The following is a 10,257-nucleotide window of genomic DNA, read 5'->3' as shown; positions in this document are numbered from 1 at the left end:
ATTTTATTCGTCTCTCCCGAAATTATTAGATGGACCAGTTCAGGTCTAGTGGACCAGATCCAAACAGGAGTGAGAACTCATCGTATTGTCCACCGTACACGTGCCCCGGTACTTGGACTGGTCCACTAGACCTGGTCCATCTAATAACCCATGCCCCTCTCCCCCTCCCCCAACCCCGCTCCTCTCCCAAGCCCCCTTCCCGGCCCCCACCCCCCTCCGGGGAGATCTCGACCGGATCTCGCCCGATCTCGACGCCGCCAGCCGCTACCGGCCAGGAGGTGGAGACGACAGCGGACGAGGGCGCTCGGAAGAAACCCACCAAGCGTTCGACGAATTGCTCCGGTTAGGGCACGCCTCCGGGGAGATCTTCTCTCGCTTCCGGACGCTTTCTTCTCATCTCTCGATCGCTTCCTCCATTCGAGTTGCCCCATCTCTCCTTTAGGTAACACTTCATTACTCTTCTCGCATCTTCCGATTTTTTTTCTTGGTTTGAGCAAAACCTGTCGAAAATTTTGCATGCATCCGGCTAGTGGTGGTTAAACAAGGGGATGGGGCGTTAAATTTCCCTGTAGGATAAAACTAATAAGACCAGCCTATTGATATCCTTATTAATTGGTTCATGTCTCTTGTTTAAGCCCCAGCCCATGATTGGTGGTTTAGATGGAGTAATAGTCCTTAATTGCGAGTCTAACTGATCCTTTGAGGGTTAAAGGAGTGTATTACCTAACAAATTTATTGAGGAAGGTAAGAAAATTACAAGAGAAGAAGCAGAAGAAGAAAGAAAAACAAAAATTCAGGAAAGGGGTGAGAAGAAAAATAGGACAATAGAGAAGGCAATAAAACAAACAAGGAACAACCACATCTGCCAATCATTGGTTCAATCCCTAGATGATGTGCTAGTCTGCATTAAGCCATATGTGGATGTGATATGTTTCTGAGTGCCTGTTCCATCTTATTCGGTAAAATCTCTCCTTAAAGCTCAGTTGATGAGTAAATATTCAAAGATCAGGAAATTATAGTTTCCCTCCCAAAACGTTTTTTTTTTTTTTTTTTGGTTGGAGGGTGGGGGGAGAAATGAAACTCAATTAAAAGATGATTTATGGCAGCCTGGGCTGGTCCATTGCCTCCCCCAGCAACATGTCCATCATTTTTTCCCCATCCCGTAAGCTCTGTGGGCTGGCATTTGATATCCAACGAATATTGTGTGTGAAGTCCAGGTATGTCTTTAATATACCAAATGAAATAACTTTCTGTCTGTTTTAGCCACAAGAGAAATTCAGAATAGATACTCGGGCCTTAAATATTGTTGGCCAAAACAAGTAGCATGAAATTTATTCCACAGCTGAGGTTCATAATTCTATTTTGGTGACTCAAGGAAACTTGTTTTATATGATCTTGTTCATGCTTTTTACCTTTGTTATTGCAGTTATGGACAGTTCTGAGTATGGTGGCAGAATTTGTTGGGGCAGTCATAGGGAAGCTATTTGTCTGGACAATGATGGAGAAGGGGAAGCTATATATGCTAGCTCTGATGGCAGAGGAGTAGGCAAACATGGGGAGTCTTCTAATGATCCCAGATGTGATGATGTGACTAAAGAATTATTGGGGACGGTTGTACATAGTGAGGAGGAGGCCTATATCTTGTGTTGTGACTATGGGCATCGCATGGGTTTTAGTGTGCGAAGAGGAAAGCAGTATTACTGGTTGGGGACCAAAAATGTTCGCTCAAAGGACTATTATTGCTCAAAAGAAGGGTTTAAGAATGATGAATATCCTAATGAGTCAAGTTATAACAAGCTAGATACAAGAACTGGTTGCAAAGCAATGATCCGCTTTACAGTTGATGAGGATGGGCAATGGAAGGTGACAAAGTTGGTCGATGAGCATAATCATGACTTGGCCAAGCCCGAAGAAAGGCATTTGTTGAGATCTATGCGGTCTACAGGTGCAAAAGGTAGTGTACTAGATCCAATGGTGAATGCTGGAATTCGAACAATCAATGCATATTCCTATATGGTTGAAGAAGGTGGTGGTGCTGAAAATTTAGCAGGAGATCTTCAAAGTTTAGTAAGCCATTTCAAGCGTAGAGCTAATCAGGAAGGCATGTTTTATTGGGATATGCAACTTGATCAAGAGGGTCGGGCTTGCAATTTTTTTTGGAGGGATGGTAGATCGAGAGTTGATTATGATTGTTTTGGTGATGTTGTTGTGTTTAACACTACTTATCGCACAAACAGATATAATCGTATCTGTGTACCTTTTATTGGAGTTAATCATCATTGGCAGAACGTGATATTTGGATGTGCATTTCTGTTAGATGAGACAGCATCATCCTTTATATGGCTTTTTAAGTCTTTCTTGAAATCAATGGGCGATCAACCTCCTAAAACTATTTTTACTGATCAAAATCAAGCCATCACAAATGCAATTACGGAGGTATTTCCCAATACACGACATCGTCTATGCTTGTGGCACATTTATAAGAATGCTCCCTCTTATTTGGGTAATCTCAATTTTGATCAGAATTTTCATAAATTGTTTAACAAATGTTTACAAGGGTGTGATTCTGAAGAAGAGTTTGAAGAAACATGGGGCAAGATGATTTCTAAGTACAATGTTCAAGACCACGAATGGCTTAATAATTTGTACAAGATCCGTCAGAAGTGGTGTACAGCTCTTAACAAAGACACTTTCGATGGTGGGATTAAATCCTCTCAAAGGAGTGAGTCGACAAACAATGTTTTGCATGGAATAGCCGACAAGTCAACTTCTCTTATAAAATTTGTAGTTGCATTTGAGAAATTGGTTAATGGTTGGCGAAAAAATGAATCAGAGGAGGACTTTCGTTGTAATCAGGGTGCTCCTACTCGTATTATTAAGCATAGTGAAATACTGAAGCATGCTTCCAAAATGTTTACACACAAGATTTACAAATTATTTGAGAAAGAGTATCTTGATGGGTGTGGCGCAACATCATCATCCCAAGAAATTTCACTTGGTGATACTTTATACAAATTTGAGTTGACAATGCAAGGAAGGGGTTCAAAAGTCTGGACAGTCACCCTTGACACATCTACAATGGAGGTCAGTTGCAGTTGTAGAAAATTCGAGACTATGGGTCTACTTTGCTCACATGCACTAAAAGCATTTAATATTAAGAATGTGCAAAGAATCCCGGAAAGGTATATTTTGAAAAGGTGGACAAAAGATGCAAAAAAAAGAGTGTATAGTTTCGATGAAGAGGGGTCATCAAAAAAGAAGTGCACTGAGGCTGAGTTAACATATCATAATCAAGCAATGCGATATGCTTATAACCTTGTCATGAAAAGCCAAGGATATGAGGGAGCTAGGAAAATTCTATGGGATACTTTTGATCTTGCCAATGCAGAACTGGAAAAATTCTTTGCTAAGTTAAGTGTGGATGCCCATTCAACAGTCAAAGATAATCAAGCAAATGATAATGATAAGGAGGCTGAAATGGTTGATGATGATGATGACGATGATGATGAATACCCTATGTTAGACCCTACTAGCGTGAGAACTGAAGGGAGATCCACAAAGAGGCTTAATGAGCATTCTGAAAAGCAGAAGAAAGGTTCATCAAGAAGGGAGAAGAGTAAGTATCTTTTTTGGTGTATCATTTTTTTCAATGTAGTAAAAGTTTGTAATTATGACTAATTTGAGCTGATGGCAAAATTGTATTTTTTTATGTAGGAAAAGCTATGGAAAATACTACCAAAGATGGCAGCCAACGCCTTCGCTGCTTATTCCCTGCCCCGCCCAGCCATTTTCCATTTGCAAACCCATTTGCATCTTCAAACTTTTATCAAGTAAGCTTCTTGGAAATCAAGAATTCCAGTTTTTAATGTTTTTTCTGGTGCCCAAAAATGAATTTCACTTATTTTTCTGCAAAAATTTGCCATATGTATAGGTGCAGCCTACAAATTTAGGGTCCACAAGTAATTTTTACATGCATAGTTATACTTTACCAATGCCTTCACAGGTAATAATTTTACTTAGAATGCCATTGAAATAATATGAAAGCTATGCATGCATCCAAAACTGATTATTTATTCACTTTATCAGAGTTCTAAAGTTACTTGGGGCATGCATGGGTCAAATATTCCATTTACAAGTGTGGTACAAGGTGTTAATTTTGCAAATAATCCGAACCAGGTAGGAGGCCCTGTCATTATGCCTTTTCTCCCTTGATTTTGTTGAAAAAAAATACTTGTCACTTTAAACAAATTAATTTGCAGGATATGTCAAGCCATGCACGGAAGCATAGATCTGAAACGAGCCAGCCACCTGTTGGAAAGTCTGCTGCATCACGGGAGGAGACAGATACTGAGCACCAGAGAGGGACATCATCAAGAGAAGCATAAGAACTGAATACATGTAGTTGATTTTGAGTAGTTTCTAATCATGTGGAATTATGAGTAGGTGCTTATCATGTGTAATTTTTGACATGTAATTTTTATCAACTGTATGTAGCGCACTCCAGCAAAAATGATTTTCTCTGGATGGTACTTTTCTTCCTGCATATTTGGTGATAGATATGTCCGCAATTGTTCTGTTTGCCTTGTCCAGACTTCTATGGTTTATTTTTGATTGCTGAATAACCATATTTTATGCTTCAGGTTTGGAGAAATTCTAAGGATTTCCCAAGGTACATTCACATTTCTTACATAACATGGATTCCTTTTTTATATGCACTGCTTCTCACTGTCTTTGGTGGCTTGTACCACTTCTTACATAACATGGATTCCTTCCTAGTTACAGGCCTCAAGAGATCCAAATTAATACCAATTCTTGTAAATATTGGCAGGAAAGCAGGGGAAGGAGGAGAAACCATGGTTTTTTGGTGTCTTTTTCTTGGCAGAGCTGGGTGGAGACCAGTCAAGGATTGTGGGGGTCATTTCTCTGTTTATTTAAGTGGTGGGGAAGGGAGAATGGGAATGAGAATAACCTGCCTTTTAGTTGAACCTAGAAAGGCGGGTTAGAGAACAGGAAGCAGAAGAAACTTAAAATTTTGGGGTATGGATTTGGGTTGGCCACCACCAACATGATTTCATGAGGGCTAGGATTCTCAGCTCGATCTGGATGCCCTAGCAGGAATTGGTACATGAACCTCCTGCATTGTGTGCGAAAAATCTGAGTCAAAATAGGAACATATTTATGTATGGTAGCATGTATGATCTTGTTGATGGCTCCATTATTATAATTACTGAGTTTAAGAAGGCTTTGGAGGATCAATGCAACTTGGTAAGACGGAAGATTTAATTGTGAACTAAAACTATATTGCCAGGGTTGATCACCATGATGCATAGAACAAAAGATTTGAGTTTAAGATATGCCTGAATCCAGTATATGTAGACTTTTATCTGAGTCCCACCCATCATGGGACTCCAGCTGTAATTATATTTGCATTCTAGGCTTAAAATTTAGTAAAGTTCATTTTTCCCAATGACCTAGGCTGTATCTAAATTAATTTGCTGTATCTTATGATTGAGTCCTACCATCCTGATTTTATGAAATGTGTTGTTGCTGCAGCACATGATTTCTGACATAGATTTCTTCCTTACCTCTGTTGATAATTCTAATTTTCCCTTAATTCTGAAAAATAATGATTATTTATGGAGTGGGGGAAAGACTAGTTCTGTTAAAAAAAAAAAAGAAAAAAAAAAAGGTGTCGAAGTCTAGTTGAAAAGAGACGAGTTGCTTTATACCAACTTAGCAGGTGGCATCTCTACCTAGCCCTTGAAGACATGGGAATAAAATCATTTGATAAATTCTGGAAATCAAGTAACGCTGGGACATTCTATTTCCATTTATATTTCATTTATTTGGAAGAACACCTGTCCTTCTCATACTTTTAATTTTCTTGTTTGTGTGTTTCCTGTTATTTTTCGACTTCTTAGAAAAGAATACTAAACCTCAGCAAATACAACACCAACCCTTAGCAAATAACTTCTCTCTTCATGTTTCACTCGTGATGCAAATTGAGTTTCTTAATTGATGTTTTCTTCAAAAAGATTTTCCTATCAATGTCATTATGGGCATGTGTGGATGTGGATCACTTGCTGTGGTGGATCTACATGAAACTTAAGAAGAACAAAGAGATTTGAGAAGAAAGAGAGATAGAAAAGCTGTGGTGGATCTACATGAAACTTAAGAAGAACAAAGAGATTTGAGAAGAAAGAGAGAAAAATCAAAGAAGAAGAAGTTATCCCCTTCGGTTTTCGTTTTGCTAGAGGGATGTTCCAACTCGATTTGTAATGGTAGGCATGAGCATGACCAAATGATCTTTGGCTCCATTTCAAATACTTTAGTGTTGTGCTGTGGATATCTTGTGCAAGAGATGTCACTTAGGTAAGACCATCAAGTGCCTAAGCATGCTGTCATCTTGCATTTTGGAACTAAAATACGTGCTAGAATCGATGAGATTAGAAGTAAGGATTACCTCTGCTTCTGAGAACCAAAAAAGCGGATTTTCCAGCTTCCCACAGTTCTCAATTTCTATCTTCCATCATAATCTCCCCTTATGTCTCTCTTTATTTTCCCAAGCAGGTGAGCTGCATTACCGGGCTTCTGAAAGTATGTCTATTTCGACAAACTCCTCTATAGAATGAATGTTTTCCTCCAGAAATTTATAAAAAATAAAATGTAAGAAAGAAAGATAAATTCTTGTTTATTTCCTTAGACCTTGCAAATTACAGGAAAGTGGCTGCATCTGTTCAATCTGGAAACATGATGGGAAAATTTTTCATTTGTGTTAAAGAACAAGTGCACATTGAAACATTATAAGGGCACCAACTGATACGTACCACCAAGATGTATGATGCCTTAAAAAAGAAAAAAGAGAGAAAAAAAATGAAAAGAAAAATCATAGGCAGTAAATGGTGCAACCAATCTAACCGCTCCATCAACCAGCCAAATCCTGGTCCCTATTACATTTTGGGTTTGCCTCGCTTACAAAGTTCCGGGCGGACGTAACAAGCTTTGGGCTCTGCTCTGGCCCTCTTGATCCCATAGGCATGGTAGAACTGCCCCCGTCATCCCGCGCCTCCTCCGACCGCAAGCCCAAACAAAAGTGTGATCAAGGGAAATTCTTTGTGCACCGCCGGCAATTGTAGAAAATCCAACGAGAAATGCACTGCTTTGCTCAATTGATCTATCGTATATATTATTTTTTAATATATATTTAATATTTATATTTTTATTTTTTTATTAAAAATTTGAAATAATAAAAATATTTTTTTTTGAAAAAAATTATGACATTCTTGATATATTATGATATTCTATGTCAAATTATAATTTCTTGCATGTACACAGGATATCATAATATGGTCCAAAAAATTATGACATCCTGCACATAAGATATCATAATATGGTCTAAAAAATTACGATATCTTGGTATATTATGACATCTTGTGTTAAATTATGACTTTCCTATATACAGTATGACCTAGGATGTCATAAAATGTGAGGGATATTTTTGTCAACCACTTTCCAACATGTATTTAATATCCGTAATTTTTTATTTTATTTAAAAATTTTGAATGACGAAAATACTACTATTTTTTAAAAAAATTATGATATTTTATAGCATATTATGATATCTTGTGTCAAATTTTGATTTTCTACGTGCAGAATATCATAATATAGATATAAGATATCATTATTTTTTTTAAAGAGTAGAGATATTTTTATTATTTAAAATTTTAAATAAAAAAATAAAATTATAAATATTAAATATATATTAAAATATGATGATTATATAGATCAATAACATAAGATGGTGTATTTTATGTTGGATTTCTAGCGGTGCATAAAATTTTTTTCAAGTTATCCATGAGGTATTGGGCCATGGTCCAACTCGGCGTTTTCAATTTTGTAATATATAAGAATGTGACATGAAGATGTACGGCCTAGCCATTGGTTATTCGAGTACCTTGATGAAAGGACCTAACAACTTGATCATTACCTTATTTGGACTGTGTTGCTTCTCCGATCCTAGTCCAACTCTGATTCAAACGTGTCAACGGAAGTCAGAGAGCCGTGTTGCCATTGAGTGACTGTACAAAGTACGAGAGGGAGATAAAGAGCCGGCCCTAGAATTTTCTAGGGCTTCAAGATCATTTTTGAAGAGAAGCAACCTATAGACACGGCTGCATTAAATGATGCACGCTTATGGATCTTAAAATAATTTTATAAAATTAATAAATTAAATAGGTTGAAATTGTGCATTGATTTGCTTGGTTATGATCATGCTATTGAATCTTATCACTACTCCTTTTTTGATTGTGATTATTGATAGAATGATTATATGTGAAAAATTTTGAAAATATTTAATTGAATAATATATGAGTGGATCATAATATACTTGTGGGCATAAAGTTCTATTGTGGTTCCACTGAAGACTCCCGGTCTATGTAGGTGGTGTCATCAAGATGGTTCATTTATAGGAATTCATGTGATTTTTTTCTATAAGAATTTTAAAAATTTATGATCCATTTAGTTAGAGATAATCTGATATATAAAAAAAATTTCATATCAGATTATCATATTTAATATAAAAACTTAAAGAAAGAAATGATAAAAAAATGATGGGCTTCATGATTGTTTTTTGAAAAAAAAAATAAAATAAATACCATATGAGATTGATATTTGATAAATTTTTGAGTGATAGTAATCTATATTTGATAAAAATATTTTTAATAAAATTATATATATAATCATTGAATTTATTATGATATCTTTTCAAATTTATTATTAAAGAATTTTTGTAAATAAATTAATATGGAGATGACATTATGTAAAGAGACATGTGATTATAGCTATTATATAAAACTAATTGAAGATGATAATACTATCTTAATATATTTATAAATTTGATCATATTCTCATACAAATTTACTCCAACCAAATATAGTAATCTTTTTTCAGTATCATTTTTTGAAGTAATTTTTTCATCAATCAAATATAGTAAAAATTATTTTTTTTCTTCAATCATTTTTTTCAAATAAATAATTTTAAAAAATTATCAAATTATTCTATAATCTGATATATCCCAACTGTTATGCAGGATCCGGTACCATACGGTGCAGCAAGAAGAAAGAAAAAATAAAATAAGAAACACAATATAAATACGTGGATCGACCTCAAATCTACCTTCACGAGGCGTGCAAGCTTCACTATGAAAGAATAAAATACAATCAATACATGAGAAACTCACCACTCAACCATTATATAAGAGTCTCTCAATAAAAAATCTCAAAATCCTCATAAAAGCTCTCTGAAACCTCTATTGAAGTCTTTTTGCACTTCCAAGATGTCACCAGCTATCCAATGTAATAAACGGCTCGTCAATTGGAGCTATATAGATTCTAAAATCTTAAAAATACTGTTACAATAGGAATACTGAGTCCCAATCAATTCTAAAACCATATGTAGCCTTTCGATCATGACCGACTCGCACCAGAGCCATCCGATTGCACACTATAACCTCTGATCATGCCTGATCATATCCAGATTGATTCCAGCCGTCCGATCATGATTGCATGCGATTTGGACTGTCAAATCATGCAAAAACACCCATGGACCATGTGTGGACCGCGTGATCGATCCACGTGGCATGGTAGACCGCCCAACACCCTACGGTCCACGTGGACCGTGCAGGGTGCTGGGCCTGAGCGCTCGCGCATGCGTTGGGCCAGCCCGCATTGGGCCAACCTATGTGCTCGGCTGTGCACGCTCGTGCATCCACCGGGCCCGACCGCACCGTCACTGGCCTCTGTTGGCCCGCCACCGGCCTTCGTCGCCTCATGCACCGTGCCACCTGCTCCAAGCTTCTTTTGCACGTATCTTCACCGTCTGGACTCTATTTGGGCTTTTCTTAGGCTCTTTGAACTTCGTTCGTCATCCTAGACCTCGCTGCGGGCTCAATATGGACTGAATCTTGAGGTGTCAAATCTCAACAATTTCTATCTCGACTCGATATTCGACCTCTACCTGTCTCTGAGAGCCTGTGATCCGTCTCACCTTCACGCTCTGGGGCTTACCTGCTGTCTCATGGATGGGCAAATGTGGAAGTCGAGCCAAGCTGCTCGATCCCACCTTCATCATAGACTGTGTCCACTCTGACCAAAGACCTGCTCGGGGAAGTCTCCTATGGCAATAGGAACTTCACTTTGTGACATCACCTCTCATCCTCTCGAGTCTCCCGTCTAGTACTCGATCCACCTTCATTGGAGC

General features: G+C 37.5%; 1 protein-coding gene across 3 annotated transcripts; it reads left to right on the top strand.

Moving 5' to 3' along the window:
* On the top strand, positions 1 to 5,256 carry LOC105056136 (protein FAR1-RELATED SEQUENCE 5). 3 transcript variants are annotated; one of them, XR_012136241.1, is made up of 8 exons: positions 2 to 442; positions 1,427 to 3,616; positions 3,715 to 3,830; positions 3,932 to 4,003; positions 4,087 to 4,176; positions 4,260 to 4,526; positions 4,641 to 4,669; positions 4,829 to 5,256. XR_012136241.1 is itself a non-coding variant. In XM_019854616.3 (6 exons), the coding sequence occupies exons 1-6, from the start codon at positions 151 to 153 to the stop codon at positions 4,383 to 4,385; spliced, it is 2,886 nt and encodes a 961-aa protein (XP_019710175.2). In that variant the 5' UTR covers positions 2 to 150; the 3' UTR covers positions 4,386 to 4,543. The 3 variants fall into 3 exon arrangements, 2 of the variants coding, with proteins under 2 accessions (XP_073103571.1, XP_019710175.2); XM_019854616.3 differs by lacking the exons at positions 4,641 to 4,669; positions 4,829 to 5,256 and having other exon boundaries at positions 4,260 to 4,543; XM_073247470.1 differs by lacking the exons at positions 3,932 to 4,003; positions 4,641 to 4,669; positions 4,829 to 5,256 and having other exon boundaries at positions 1 to 442; positions 4,260 to 4,543.
* Positions 5,257 to 10,257: the final 5,001 nt, after the last annotated feature.

The sequence above is a fragment of the Elaeis guineensis genome, chromosome 13, assembly GCF_000442705.2.
Source record: "Elaeis guineensis isolate ETL-2024a chromosome 13, EG11, whole genome shotgun sequence".
Lineage (NCBI taxonomy): Eukaryota > Viridiplantae > Streptophyta > Magnoliopsida > Arecales > Arecaceae > Elaeis > Elaeis guineensis.
Note: the sequence above shows the minus strand (reverse complement) of the source record. Positions and strands in the feature narration are given on the sequence as shown.

Excerpts from the sequence above, each read along its gene's own strand:
- LOC105056136 (XM_019854616.3), top strand. The coding sequence starts at position 151 with ATGCCCCTCTCCCCCTCCCCCAACCCCGCTCCTCTCCCAAGCCCCCTT. Across the intron at positions 443-1,426 it reads TTGCCCCATCTCTCCTTTAG|TTATGGACAGTTCTGAGTAT; the intron begins GTAACACTTCAT and ends TTGTTATTGCAG. Across the intron at positions 4,004-4,086 it reads CTTTACCAATGCCTTCACAG|AGTTCTAAAGTTACTTGGGG; the intron begins GTAATAATTTTA and ends TCACTTTATCAG.